General features: G+C 36.1%; 1 protein-coding gene across 1 annotated transcript in view; it reads left to right on the top strand.

Moving 5' to 3' along the window:
• The window catches only part of LOC107660189 (TBC1 domain family member 2A-like), an 18124-nt gene that overhangs the window by 1140 nt on the left and 1237 nt on the right, over nucleotides 1–15747 (top strand). Inside the window, exons 2-14 of the mRNA XM_016449440.1 lie at nucleotides 379–451; nucleotides 1618–2057; nucleotides 3482–3629; nucleotides 8766–8889; nucleotides 10500–10609; nucleotides 10691–10884; nucleotides 10966–11349; nucleotides 12014–12124; nucleotides 12424–12596; nucleotides 12771–13202; nucleotides 14563–14683; nucleotides 14854–15039; nucleotides 15253–15374. Of these exons, the coding sequence (XP_016304926.1) occupies nucleotides 379–451; nucleotides 1618–2057; nucleotides 3482–3629; nucleotides 8766–8889; nucleotides 10500–10609; nucleotides 10691–10884; nucleotides 10966–11349; nucleotides 12014–12124; nucleotides 12424–12596; nucleotides 12771–13202; nucleotides 14563–14683; nucleotides 14854–15039; nucleotides 15253–15374 (2618 nt within the window). The remainder of the gene's footprint in view (nucleotides 1–378; nucleotides 452–1617; nucleotides 2058–3481; nucleotides 3630–8765; nucleotides 8890–10499; nucleotides 10610–10690; nucleotides 10885–10965; nucleotides 11350–12013; nucleotides 12125–12423; nucleotides 12597–12770; nucleotides 13203–14562; nucleotides 14684–14853; nucleotides 15040–15252; nucleotides 15375–15747) is intronic.

The raw sequence follows: 15747 nt of genomic DNA, 5'->3' as shown, positions 1-15747 counted from the left end.
ACTCGATGAAATCATAGCGCGGTGATTTCACTTATATTATGTCTTGAGCAATTCAGTTCTATATTAGTAGTTGTCGCCATTGCGGCCTGAACGTCGTCTCAGCTATATCTATAACTGAGGGAGAATGTATCGGCGTGGACGCACATTGTCTACGCCGGGCGTAGTTGCGCCTGATCGTAGTTTCAGTTGGTGCAACAGGTGTAAATATTTATCGTAAAGCAGGACGTTGCAAAGCCCAGCGTAGGGCTTACACCCAGCGTTTTTACGTCTAGCTGGTGCAACCGGCCCCTGATGTGTAATATTTCCTGATTTCCTTAACTCGCTGAAAGAAATATGAGTCACTGGTGAAGGAAGTGCAGCTGTGTGCGTGTTGTTTAGATCTGTAAGTGCCACGAGACGCGCCCTGGACAGACGCATGGAGTAAAGATCACTGAACTTTTCAACAGAGAAGGTATGTGATTATTATCAACTACTGTGCTGTAAACAGTGTGTTTTATTTCAGTTTATTTATTACAGCAAACAGTGAACAATGCGCGCATGTAAGCACGGGTGTTGACTAATAAAGAATGACTTACCTACGATACAGCGAAGAGTTTACCCATTTTATTTGTTGTTTCATTCATTAACATGCATTATACTGTTTAATGCTTGAAAGTCCAATAATGTACATTAAATAATTTAAAATGTCATGACGCCCTCCAGGACAAGTTACCCTCCCCACCTTATTTTTATATATTTTTTTTTTTTGACCCCTGGAAGCTTTTGAGGTTAATTGCTTTAATTTTGTGTCTCTGGAAAACAGTTATTTGTGACATTGTATTATGTTAAATATAAAAGTTTTTTTGTGTCTATTTGGTAATAAGGGATTTGTGGGCATACTGATGTGATGTTTTTAGATTTAAAAAGTAAAAAAAGTATTGTTTTTATTTTTAAGTAAAGAAGATTTTGTAATTTAGGGGGTTATTATTCAATAATTCCACAACTTAGATGCACATTTCAGACTAATTGATTGAAATTATACAGTTTGAATTCACAGTGTTGCTATTATGACATGTTGTCAATAAAATATTGCGCACGTGAATATGCTATGTAATTCATAGAATAAATGTACTGTTCGTATTAATCTTTTACCAAGATTCTGCTTTGTCTGTCATTAGTTATTCACTTATTCAGCTAAACTGTCATAACAGAAATTTAAATAGATCAGATGATATATTATTATACATTAATGACAGTTAGAAAATATAAAAATAATAAGAATATATAGGTAATAAGTAGTGTGGCCAGATGGAAATTTTTGAATAATGTTACATTTTGTGTTATGACAACTAAATTAGCAAATGTTTATATTTATATTCCTTCATAACACATTTGCTGATGCATCATCATCATCCTACACATGGTAAACGTATATCTAAATATGTTACAGTTTAAAAATAAATGCACATTATCTTGCTCCTTCATACCCTAATATTGATGGTTTTTCATTTAGATAGTGTATTATACATATCTTCTACTGAAGCTCTAAATGACCATATTTTTATGATGTGGCTATGCTAATAGACGTCATTTGATTACTTGAAGAACATTTTGTCTGATGTTACTTCTTCTCTTTAGATAACCAGATGGAGAGCGATGGAAGCTCCAGCACGCCACCTCCACCGGATGTGCACGTATCTCCTGCAGATGAGTGTGTCGGCTCTGACAAGACCCAACAACAGAGTTTGGGTCGATCAGATGGGGCTCAGGATAAGAATGACACCCAGATCCATGCTGCTCTTCCTGATGGGACCTCTGCCACCCTCAGAGGGACACCCACTTCTTCCAGCACTAAACTATGTGGCTACCTCAACAAGCAGGGTGGACCCCTCAAAGCCTGGAAGTCCCGCTGGTTTGTCTACGAGGAGAAGAGCTGTCAGCTGTTTTACTACCGTATGGCACAGGACATCAATCCTCTGGGTAAGGTGGATCTGTCTCGTGCCACGTTCAGTTACCCTCTGCAGGGAGAGGAAGGAACCTTTCACATACAGACACCAGAGCGCACTGCCATTCTCAAGGTAATGTAATCACATGGTTTGAAATAACAGATTTAAAAAAAAAATTGAATTGTGAAGCAACAAAGGGCGACAAGCTTGGGATAGGTTGGTACAGTAATTGTGAAAAAATCACTTAGATGAACATGACAACTATAGATTATTTTACATGATTGTTTATATGAAGAAACGTAAGTCTATTTCAGTGCTGTTATTGTTAACTAAATATATTAAAAATCATTTTATTTAACTACAAAATGAAATAAAATACAATTTAAACATTAGATAAAACTTGAAGGAAAATTAGAAATGCTGCCTTGGTTACTTACTGAAGTTTAAACTAAAGCTGAAAATAAATGAAAATTAAATATAATATTGTAGTACTTTATATATTACAAAAAGTAAAACTAATAAAAATGAGAACAGCGCATAACAATTACTAAAACTTAAACAAATTGACAGTATTTTCAAGAAATTGAAGCACAAATCTGTATTGTCAGAATTTGTCTGTGCATTTAACTTTGTAGTAGTTTGTAAGTCTCATTGTCCTGAAAGTTGATTCTCATTAAAAACTACTTTTAGTTTTATTACTTAAAGGGATAGTTCACACAAAAATGAAAATTCTGTCATGTTGTTCCAAACCCGTAAGACCTTCATTCATCTTCCGAGCACAAATTAAGATATTTTTGATGAAATCCAACAGCTTTCTGACCTTGCATAGACAGCAAGGGAACTACCACATTCAGGGCCCAGAAAGGTAGTAAGGACATCATTAAAATAATCTGTTAAATAGTTTAAATAGTAATTAATGACTGAATGTTCATTTTTGGGTTAACTATCCCTTTAAATGAGCATACTATACATTGAAGACAATACATCAAATACTGTCATTATGTATAAACACTTAACTATTTATTATTTATTTAATCCACAGTAATGAGCATTGGAAGGAATATGTGCTTCATTGCAACAATATTGAATAAATGCCAATGTGACTGGGAATGTCCCCGGGGAAAAAAGTTTTATGAATTTTTTTTATGGCACTTAGGTTCTAAAGGTCAGTTGCTTTTCAAAAACGAGATTGTAGGGTATAAATGGGGGGAGGAATTTAAACCTTTCTTTCTTTCTTTCTTTCTTTCTTTCTTTCAAATGCCTTTAAAATGGAACAGTGATCACATGACTGCACTTCATATTACACGCACCACATACTAGAGTATCAACAGAGAGAAAAGGCTGCTGGCTGTACACATTTCGATAAAGTGTAAAGTTCTGATTAGTGGTCATTGGTCAATATGTTTTTTTCTTAATTCTTAAAATATGATCACCCTTGAGTCTCTCTTTTGACTGTTACACATTAGGGTTACATATGGAGGAATAACAGTCAAGCATCTTGAGTAAGACAACAATACTTTCCTCTCAACAGTCTTCAAACATGATTTTGTTTTTAGGCAGCTAACAGGGATGCCCAGATGTACTGGTTGCAGCAGCTGCAGTTGAAACGTACATTATACAGGGAGCAGCATGCTGAACATAAGTCCATATCCAAACCACACAGCCACAAATTGGAAAGCACCCCATCAGCAAACAACTGCCGTGGTAAGAGCCTATACATCTTAGTAATAATGAAACCCGACATTGCTTACATGAAAACTGAAAAACATTTACTGCATTATGGAAATTACACTGTTTATGAAATATGATCAGAGGGTGAATGCACTTCATTTTTCCAAGTAAAGTTCAGTTGTTTGGCCAGTCATGTGATACAAAGTTAATAGAAAGTGAAAGATGATCAGAACCAGTCAGATCTTGAGGACTATTCCAGAATGCTTGGAATCTGTGTACCAAAATAGTGTTTTAACTGACTGTTTCTATTGCCAGAGGAGTTCCTTCACCTTCAAACTGGTAAGATAGTAATGAAAAAAGATGATAAATGAAATTTCAAAATGTTGCCTTAAAAACTAGTAAAAATGTCAAAAGCACTTAACAATTAACTAAAAATGTAATAAATACTATAATTATATGTACAGTGCTGCTTGAAAGTTTGTGAACCCTTTAGAATTGTCTATATTTCTGCATAAATATAACCCAAAACATAATTAGATTTTCACACAAATCCTGAAAGTAGACAAAGAGAATCCAGTCAAACAAAGGAGACAAAAATATGTACTTTGTCATTTATTTATTGAGAAAAATTATCTGGTGTTAAATATTTGTGAGTGGAAAAAGTATGTGAATCTTTGTTTTCAGTATCTGGTGTGACCCCAAACAGGCCCAAACCATGATACTACCACCACCATGTTTCACAGGTTCTTATGCTGGAATGCAGTGTTTTCTTTCTCCAAACATAACGCTGCTTATTTAAAACTAAAATGTTATATTTTGGTCTCATCCATCCACAAAAAAATTTCTCCAGTATTCCTCTGGCTTGTCCGCATGATCTTTTGCAGTCCTCTGAAACCTAGTGGACTTTTACACATCTTGCTTTTAGAGTGATCTTTGTTGGTGGACCACTCCTGGGGAGGGTAACCGTGGTCTTGAATTTCCTCCATTTTTACAGAATCTGTCTGACTGTGGATTGGTGGAGTCCAAACTCTTTAGAGATGGCTTTGAAACCTTTTCTAGCCTGATGAGCAACATCCACTCTTTTTCTGAGTTTGTTTGTGCCATGATACACTTCCACAAACATGACCAAACTTTGATAGATCCCTGTTCTTTAAATAAAACAGGGCACACAATGACACCTGATAGTCGTCTCAATGATTAAAAACACCTCTGAACAGATGGACTCTAATTTCACCTTCAAATTAACAGCTAATCATTGAGATTCACATACTTTTGCCGCTCACAGATATGTAATATTGGATAATTTTCCTGAATAAATAAATGACAGTATATATTTATCTCATTTGTTTGATTGGGTTCTCTGTCAACTTTCAGGACTTCTGATGATGATTTTTTGGGTTATATTTATGCAGAAATATAGACAATTCTAAAGGGTTCACAAACTTTCAAGCAGCACTGTATAGGCTACTAAAATATATTCTAGGACCATTAAGTTTTTGTATTTTGACAGTATTTTCAAGACAGTTAAGCACATTTGTATCAATTTTTATTATCAGAATGCGTCTCTGCATTTAACTTTGTAGTTTTTGTAAATCTCATTATCATCAAAGGTGATTCTCTTTAAAAACTACTGTAATACAATTTAATTAAATACTACCATAATGTATAAACACTTTTTTTTTCATTAAAAAATGTTGCCTTGCCAACTGTAACAGACGCTGGAGTTTGGTTAGAATCCATGAGCGGAAGTTTATTAAAGGTCAAGGCTTTAAACAGATGTCGATAATCAGGCAGAGGGTCAAAGTCAGAGAAGCAAGCAGATCGTTCGTCATACACAGGGGCAGAAGCAGAGACAATAGTGGAAAGGCAGGCAATGAGTCCAAACACAAACATCAGTCCAATCAGGCGTCAGAACAAAAGGGGCAGAGTACAAATACCGTGAGTCAAGAAGTCAGGCAGAATCATACACAAGGAATCAATCAGGAACAGAGGAACAATAACGCTTGGTAAGGCAGATGAACTGGCAATACTTCGCGATCAGCACATGGACTGGTCTCAGTTTATATGAGAGTCAAACAGGAAATGGAAGTAGAGGAAGCAGAGGGAGTGGAGCATGGTCAGTACTCGGGCGAGGGCTCCCTCTGCTGGCTTGGCGTTACAGAACCCCCCCTTTGGGCCTCCAAAGAGAGCAAACAACACCTCCTCTCCTTGCTCATTTACGACCCCCTTCTCCTCCCTGCCCTCTCCGCCTCTCCCTCTTTCCCCCCAAAAGGTTTCACTCAAAGTTCATTAAGAATATGCATATCCCACATATCATGTAACTTGTGAACCTGCTGTTTTTCCCCTTCATGTTTGGTATAATTTTAAAGGTCTTTGTGCGATTGGTAAATTGGTCTCAATTTCACAGTAGTCACTTGTATTATAAGAAAGATTGAAAACTTTTGTAGAATTGTGTTCTGCTGAGGAGGGGGTGTGTTCCCCTTTAGGGGTGTAACAGAGACGCTGGAGTTTGGTTAGAATCCATGAGCGGAAGTTTATTAAAGGTCAAGGCTTTAAACAGATGTCGATAATCAGGCAGAGGGTCAAAGTCAGAGAAGCAAGCAGATCGTTCGTCATACACAGGGGCAGAAGCAGAGACAATAGTGGAAAGGCAGGCAATGAGTCCAAACACAAACATCAGTCCAATCAGGCGTCAGAACAAAAGGGGCAGAGTACAAATACCGTGAGTCAAGAAGTCAGGCAGAATCATACACAAGGAATCAATCAGGAACAGAGGAACAATAACGCTTGGTAAGGCAGATGAACTGGCAATACTTCACGATCAGCACATGGACTGGTCTCAGTTTATATGAGAGTCAAACAGGAAATGGAAGTAGAGGAAGCAGAGGGAGTGGAGCACGGTCAGTACTCGGGCGAGGGCTCCCTCTGCTGGCTTGGCGTTACACCAACAAACTGAAATAACTGAAAATATAACTGAAATATTTTTACTTCACCTTCAAAATTGTATAAATTCTTCTTTCAATAATCTGACTGGTTGTTACACCCAAAACTAGTCACCTACATCTGGTGTTCAAAATAAAATAACTTTCCCAAAATAGAGGCCATTGTTACTAAACAATGTTACTAAACTATAGGCTCTGGCTATGAGCACAGGGCAGAGGCAGAGACAGAGACAGAGACAGGAAGCAGAGCCAAGGATAGAGGGAGGAAAGCAGCAGATTAGCTGCAAGGGAGCTGCTGAGATTGACCAATCAGATGCCACGTCATTCTGCCACATTGTTATAGTTAGTCATGATCTGTAGCCCCAGGAGGAGGTTGCAAAAGCTCAGTCTGATATTTAGTTTGTAGATAGATCATCAGGACTCATACGGTCTCCAGCCAGTTTGTGCATGTATTGTCTAACCTCATTCTGTCATCTGTTTTAGCAGGAGGGTGTGTAGACAGGAAATGTCAGGACTGCTAATCATCCGCAAACTTCAAGTAAACATTTAGCAATTCTGGAAAAAGGGTGGGATGGATATTGATATCCATCTTTTCTTTTTCATTATCCACTACATCTCACAAAAACTAAAGAAAATGATAAAAGCACTTGGTCACTAAAAACATAATATATGGCTAATGAAGTCTGAAATGTAATTTAAACTCATTTTTGAGGCACCCAAAACTTTTGGCAATTATAGTGGAAATGTGGCAGCAGTACTTTGATACTAATTGCTTTTTAGTGTATACCAGCTATATGCAGATAACTGGATTAATTAATGAATTAATTGCAAGTTGTTTCCTGTCTCTTCTAATTTCCAATGCAAAATGCATCATTTCCAGGAATCCAAGTATACAGGGTTGGGCTTCTCATGCTAAAAGCACACTCATTACTTACATTCACAGCCATCCCCTTCCAACCGCAAGCTGTGGTATTCAGGCATTAAGCAACAGCTGTCGAATGAGAGTCAAATGCAGAAAATGAGGAAGTTAAAGTCTGAGCAGCTGAATCTGTAGAAAATCTGGAATGTTGCAACACCAGACAAAGACAGACAGTATGGATATTTATTTATTTTTTACTCAATGCTAGCTTGTGGTTAGCATACAGATCTTTTAAACAGCACTTATGTGATTATTAGAAATTCCAGGCATGCTGGGACATGTACCTCACCCTGTGCTAAACAACATTGTTTCGTTCTGTCATTTGAAAAGAGATAGGTAAAGCACGATAGAGAAGAAAACAAAAATAACATTGTACAGGCATAAGCTTTATTTTTCTTTATAAGCTTTTTATTTTTTCTAACTGTACCATTCAAAAGTTGAGGGTCAGTAAGATTATTTTTCTTTTTAAAGAAATTAATAAATAAATAAATGTATTCTGCAAGGATTCATTAAATTGATAAAAAGTGACTAATGTATATATACAGGGTATATTTGTAGCAATAGCCAAAAATACATTGTATGGGTCAAAATTATTGATTTTTCTTTTATGCCAAAAATCATTAGGATATTAAGAAAAGATCATGTTCCATATAGATATTTTGTAAATTTCCTAAAGTAAATATGGAAAATGCTTTGCATCACAGGAATAAATTACATTTTAAAATATATATTTATATAGAAAAAGTTATTTTAAATTCTCAATATAATAATTTTATTATATTTTTATCAAATAAATGCAGCCCTAAGCATAAGAGATTTCTTTCCAAAACATTCAATCTTACTGTGATCTCAGCATTAAAAATTGTTTGCATGTGTTTTCTTACCAAACAAATAAGAAACAAGAAAATCTCATTATCTGAAAGCATGTTGTTATACTGATCTATCAGATGTATTTAACGCAGTGGGTTTGCTGCTGAGCGTGATTTCACCAAGTACAAAATGTTCCTGGAACAACATTCCAAATAACCAATCAGAATTGAGGGATAACTTTTCAGGAAATATCTGTTTTAGGCTTACGATCAGGGTTAGGTGCTTCTACACCCTTGTTAATCAGCTATCATTTCACACTGATTTTAGGAATAAATTATGGGTAGGGTTAGGTTTAGTGGTAGGGATTGGGTTTAGTCTATATTTTTGGACCGTAATGTTGATCCAGGATCAACAAAAGATGTTGATCCAGGAACATGTCTTACTTGGCAAAATCACGGCGACCACTGCTGAACATACTTTCTGCCTTCTCTTACACAGCTGACTTCTTGCCCATAGTGAAGACACCTTCTGGCCTGGTGGGTGAAGAAGCTGCCAGTCTGCCTGCACCTGGATTAAACAGCCCGCTCAACATGTCAATCAAACATCCACTAATTGGGCTGCAGTGAGTACATGTGCTTATGATGTTTACTCTGTCTGTTCTCACAGAACGGATTCTGGTGTTATGGGATATTTCTAGGGTAAAATGAAAAATGGTTCACGCTTACAGTCTGTGTCAGTGCCTTCCAAAAAAGCTGTGTTGTAATTCTCTGAATTTCTCTAGAATTATTATTTTAAGGAAGTTAGACCCACAAGCATATACGTCATTTCCTGGGATTTTATTATACATAGGAGTGACCGCGTTGTTTTATGAGGGGTTCTCATACTAGACAACATCACATAAGAGAAAACAGTAATGGGATTTAAACCTAGTATGTGAAAAAAGTATTTTATTATTGTTGTAATAAAAGGCAATTCTTATTTTAATAATAAACCAAGAAATATGGGCTTGTTTTGTTCACTGAATAATGTGGGCATTGTACCAAATAGTTTATCTAATATATGATTAGGAAGTAATATTAGTTTCACATCGGTCTCAATGAAAGTGGGAAGTTGCTTCTATTTCTGAATAAAACACATCACGTCAAACACTATTTCATCATCATCTTCAATGTCAAAAATGATTAAACTGATTACATAAGCATACAAAGGAGCCTGTTTAAAAAAAAAAACAATCAGAAAAATTCTGAAGTATAGTTGACTGCATATAAATAAAATGCATTAAAATATAAATTGTCACTCTATATCTATATCTCCCAATCTTACTAATATTTCTAAGTAAGATAGATGATATTTAAATGCTTAGTTTTGTGAAAGCTTTGTAGTTTTTATTCTAGAGCAAAACATACAATGCAGTTCAATACAATGATGAATGAGAGATGAACGTTAATAAACATTCCTCAAAAACCTTAAAATTTTAGAATGATTTTTCTAAAAAGTTTTCAGAATTATACTAGAAGACAACAATCAGATGACTGAAGGAATGTAGTGGATTGTTTACAACAGGTTTTGCAGAAAAGTTTGATCATGTTGATAATTTACAGGCCTTAGAAATTCAGATATAAGGCCTATCAGATATAATCCAGTAGACTTTGATTAGAGTTTTATCTGATGGTTAATAAGATGCGCATTGTGCAATTAAACCCTACAGACTTAAATTAAAGAGACCAAGACATATCTAGAGACTACAATGTCCTCTGTTAATTTAAAGGAGACATATTATGCCCCTTTTTACAATATGTAGGGTTAATCTTTTTCACGTTTCCTTGTTGGTAGATGCACTGGGGACCTGATTATAGCACTTAAAACCTGGAAAAGTCCGATTTTCATGATATGTCACCTTTAAGCCACCTAGCAACCATCTACAATACATTTAGCATCATCAACAAGTTTTGTACTCGCCTTTTTTTTCCAAAAATGAAGTTATTGTCACCGATAGCCTCGTGGGCAGCGTGTCGACATGTAGCGCCATTGCGCTTCGGGCGTCCCGTGTTCGAGTCCCGGCTCGCAGACCTTTCCCGATCCCATCCCCCCTCTCTCTCCCACTTCGCTTCCTGACTCACTACTATCCTATCAATAAAAGGCAAAAACGCCAAAAATAAATCTTAAAAAAAAAAAAATGAAGTTATTATTGCTAATCAATTCTTCAGTGGTTTCTCTATGTTTGATTTACAGGAACACAGTGCACAGTTTCCGTAACCGGCACTCACAGGAAATTAGACAAAGTGTTTTCCATATTGATGACTCAACTGACAAACAAAAAACACCCTCATCTAAGACATCCAGTAAGAACCACAACTTTCTCACTAGAAAAATAATAAACAATTGTTTCAAATTTAAATGCTCATGGCCACCGTCCTCCTTAGCTTTAGCGGTTCCCACATCCAGTTCATCTCAAAGCCCAGAATCCCCTGCTAATGCCAGGTCTGAGCAAGATCTCTCCACCATTTCACCAATCAGAAAGAGTAGCAAAGAAAAGTCCACATCACTGGAGCTCAAGGACACATCTCGACTTCAACATGAAAAACTTTACCTGGCAGAAGAGGTCAAAGCGCAGAAGGTAAAGTGAGAAAGTTAATAACCACTTCAGCTTCTCATAAAAGATTAATCAACTGAAAGTCACATATGTATGTGTTGTCAGGAGTTGGTGTTGCTGTTACATAAGGTGCTAGAAGCTGCTCAGCTGGAGAAGCGCACCTGTGCTCAGTTTCTAGCCGCTGAGGGAGAGCAGGAGCGCTTGGAGCTCCTTAGACACGGCGAGAGGCGTGCGGCCGAACTGCAAGACCATCTGGAGTCCCTGCAGCAAGAGAACGAGAACCTACGGAGGGATCTGAACCAGAGGGACGCCCATATCGCCGAACTCCAGGAGAGCGTCCAGCTCCTGATGCACAAGAATCAGGCCAAACAGGAAGTGATAGTGAAGCTGTCTGAGAAGTTAGCAGTCTGTGGGGAAGACCAGCAGTGCACCAATGGGCTGCAATCAGAGGCCTTAAAACAGCTAACAATCGAGAATGAGAATTTGAAAGTGAGAAAATACAGCATTTTTACATACAAATATATGGTATTACAATATAATTTTCTATATTTACATAAAAATATTGTCCTTTTTGTCAGTAGTATTTTATTATATACTATATAATAAAAAATATATACACACACATATATATATATAATATATATATACACACACACACAGATAGATAGATAGATAGATAGATGACAACATGTAAAATGTAAAAATAGAATTCTATTTCAAATAAAAGCTTTTCACTTTTCTAATCAGCAAAGAATCCTGAAAAAATGATCATGATTTCCACAAAAATTTTAGTATGGTACCACAGTATAGCTGTTTTCTACATTGATAATAATAAACTGAAAATTCAGCTTTTCCATCACAGGAATAACTTACATTTTAAAATACATTAAAATAGAAGAGTTATTTAAAATTGTAATAATATTTCACAATATTACAGTTTTTTTATTTTTGATCATGTAAATGCAGCAAGAGACTTCTATAAAAAAAACATACAACAAAACTTACCAACCCCAAACTTTTGAATATATAACTAATAATATAAATGTGCATTATTTATGAGCAGTTTATCTGCATTTTATACTTCTGAAATGACTGCGCCAAGCATGATTGCAACTTTACACTAAGCCAAAATGTGATCATATCTCTATTTCAGGATGATTTGAAGGCATATAAAACTCAGAACCAGTACCTAAACTCTGAGATCTATCATCTGACGACACTTTGGAGAAAAAGTTGCGAACAGGAGCAAAGTCTGATAGTAAAGGTAAATTATTTTTCAGTCAAGGTTTCTTGCACCAAAAAACAGACACATTTTTGCTACTGTCTTTACCCTTTGTACTGATTGGCTAATCTAAACACTAAATGGCTCTTCGTGAACTGAGAGAATAGTGTTTTGAAAGTTAGAGTGTGTTCACTTCTATATCAAAAGATCAATAGAAATTACATTTTTATAATATAAGCGCTTTAAAATTGGTCAGAGCCATTTGCGATGGTAATCTGAGATAGTAAACATCAAGAAGTGTTTGAAAATTGGATTTAGTGTTGTTACTGTGTGTGTGCCAGTGTGCTGTTCTGGAGGCCAACAGCTGTAAGATGGAAAGCAGATACCTGGGAATCCTCCAAAAGCTCCAGGAGAGTAAGGAATTGAATCCAGAGCAGAGAGAAGCGGTCAAGAAGGTGGTTAAGGATGCAGTTCGGGCAGACCTGAGCACTGCCGTCAAACTAAACTTAATCAGGTAAACAGTCCCATCAGTTTACCCCAAATACAAATTCTGTCATCATTTATTCACCGTTCTTTTCGTCTGTGGAGCCTTGCTGTCAGCAGACCTTAAAACACAAATATTTTCCCCATATAAATGTTTGTCAGAGTTCTATTTATGTTGGAACTCACAGTTCCCGACATTCCACAGGGATTACGATGAATATGGATTTACGATTGCAATGGACTACAAAATTGAGGACCTGAAGCTCTTGTTGGCTCGTTGCGCTCAGCTCCTGTTTGGACGCCCTGAAGGAGAACTGTCTTCATCCACAGAACTGAAGAATCTCCTCCGGACGGGCTTACCACGCGAGTACCGTGCGAGGGTTTGGCGCTTTATTATACAGACTAGGACCAAGTCTCTAAAAGAGCGTCAACCCGACCGCTATCAGGAACTGTGCGAGAAGAGCAGAACCTCGCCTCACCTGGTGCCCAGACAGATCCAGCTGGACCTGGATCGTACGCTGACCTCCAATCAATACTTTTCCCCTCCTTCAAGCCCCTTGATTCAGAAGCTGGAGAGAGTTCTGCAGGCGTTCTCTTGGCAAAACCCTACCATCGGCTACGTACAGGGACTCAACAGGTAATTAGCCTCCATAGACATAAAAAGAGAATTGGCTTTGATTAGAGGTGATTATAGAACTAATGCGAGTAGTACAAGTAATGGCCTATCACAAGAGCTTTTAGACTGAACAGGCCACTTTTGTTTTAAAAAAAAATGGGGAATTGGGTATGTTACAAAGAACAAAAAATGCCAAATTTTGCCAAATGTGACCCTGGGACCACAAAACCAGTGATGAGGGTCAGTTTTTTTGAAATTGAGATTTATACATCATTTGAAAGCTGAATAAATAAGCTTTCCATTGATGTATGTTTTTTTTTAGGATAGGACAATATTTGGCTGAGATACAACTATTTGAAAATCTGGAATCTGAGGGTGCAAAAAAATCTAAATATTCAGAAAATCGCCTTTAAAGTTGTCCAAATGAAGTTCTAAGCAATGCATATTACTAATCAAAAAGTTTTTATATATTTACGGTAGGAAATTTACAAGAAATCTTCATGAAACATGACCTGTACTTAATGATTTTGACCCATACAATGTATTTTTTGTTATTGCTACAAATATACCCGTGCGACTTATGACTGGATTTGTGGTCCAGGGTCACAATTTTACATAAAAAATAAAAATAAATAAAATACAATAATTTAATATAATGCATGTTACAAAAAAATAAAAAGTGCCAACTTTTGGCAGATTTACTAACCACTTTATAAAAATGTCTTTATTTAATCATTTAAAATAAATGTATTTTAAATATAAAATGTATTAAATATATTACCGTATATACTTTATTTCAATGTTATAATTAATAATATCTTATATAATGTAAAATATAATATAATTTTTGAAAGAAGTCAGTATCTTATTTATTAAATTATTTATTTATTAAAACATGCTGATTTTAAGTGTGGTCTCAGATTCTCTACTTTTTCCCCCACTTATTAAGTTAAAATGTAATTATTATATAATTTAAACTATTTCATTTATATTAATATAAATATATTAAATGTATCATTTAATTTAAGTCTAAATATTGAACATAAATCTCAATGTTAATATATAAAATACACGAGCCAACATAAAATACTTTTTTTTGCTAAATCTGGCAAAATATGGCTTCAAAATGCTTATTTTCACAATGCTTACCAAAGCTATGTGGTAAGTGACACAGAAATGGCATGCAAAGTAATAGTTGCCTCATCTGCCATGCTGAACACTGCATACAAACGATTTAATACCATAACATGTATTGTACTGACATCTGCTGGTCATTTGTTGATCAACAACATTCTGAGTTAGGTGTAGGTTTACTGTAAGGGCCACAATATCTATATGCAAAAAGAAAGGTAAATAACACCATCGATGCCACTGTGTGCAGACTGGCAGCCATTGCTCTGCTGGTACTACAGGATGAGGAAGATGCCTTCTGGTGCTTGGCAGTGATTGTGGACTACATCATGCCTCCCCATTACTACACTAAAGACCTGGTGGGCTGTCAGGTGGGAACTCTGCATTAATCCTAAAACTTGCTGCTTATTTTAATGGTTCAGATTTTGTTTTCAATCCCGGATTTTCGGTATGGTCTCAGACTATTATTCACTACTGTTTTTAAATGTTTGGAAGCAAGTATTGAAATACTTCTCAATCTTTCTTCTTCCAATCTCTCCAGGCTGACCAGCGTGTGCTAAAGGACCTCATGTCTGAGAAGCTGCCTCGACTCACGGCTCATCTGGAAGCGCTAAAAGTAGACGTGTCACTCATCACTGTTGAATGGTTTCTGGTGTTGTTCGTTGAGAGTCTGCCTACACGCATACTGTTTAAAGTATGGGACGCCTTCCTGTATGAGGGCATCAAGGTACTGTAAAGCATTCTGGGGAGATGCTGTATAGATCAATACCTGGGTCTCTAATAATAATAGTTTTGTTTGTAATATGATTACCCTCATTTTGACCCTAATCCAGTTGTGTAAAAGACCTACATTTCCCATAATTTTTACAAAAAATCACAAGCCTACAGGCCAAATAAGAGGACACAACATTGAACCAAATCCCTCGTTCATGTTTCACAGGTGATATTTCGCTATGCATTGGCTCTTTTCAAATACAAAGAGGAAATCATCTTAAAGATCGATGACAGTGTTGAGATGTACCAGTATCTCCGCATCTTCCCCTACACCATTGCAGATGGAAGGTAAGATGAAGGATAGCAAATGGAAGAGAGAAAATCCAAGAGAGAAAGTACAGAGTGAAAAAAAGCGCAAGAGTAACATAAAATATACATACAGAATACAGTATATATAATGAACTAACATGCTCTTCTACAGTATGGAATAGTAATATTATTGTGCATATGATGCATTCTAAAAGTATTAAAGCATTATACAGTAAATGTATTCATGCCTTGTGCTAAAAAACAAGCAAATTAGTTAAAAATATAAAACGATGCATAATCAAAATGTTTTTTACAATTGTAATTTAAATAGTATATATTAGTCAATATATATATATATATATATATATATATATGTGTGTGTGTGTGTCTGTGTGTTTGTGTGTATATAAAT

The sequence above is a fragment of the Sinocyclocheilus anshuiensis genome, unplaced genomic scaffold (genome assembly GCF_001515605.1).
Source record: "Sinocyclocheilus anshuiensis isolate Anshui unplaced genomic scaffold, SAMN03320099.WGS_v1.1 scaffold888, whole genome shotgun sequence".
NCBI classification, from domain to species: domain Eukaryota; kingdom Metazoa; phylum Chordata; class Actinopteri; order Cypriniformes; family Cyprinidae; genus Sinocyclocheilus; species Sinocyclocheilus anshuiensis.
The sequence above is the reverse complement of the archived record's forward strand: the minus strand, read 5'-3'. Positions and strand labels throughout refer to the sequence as shown.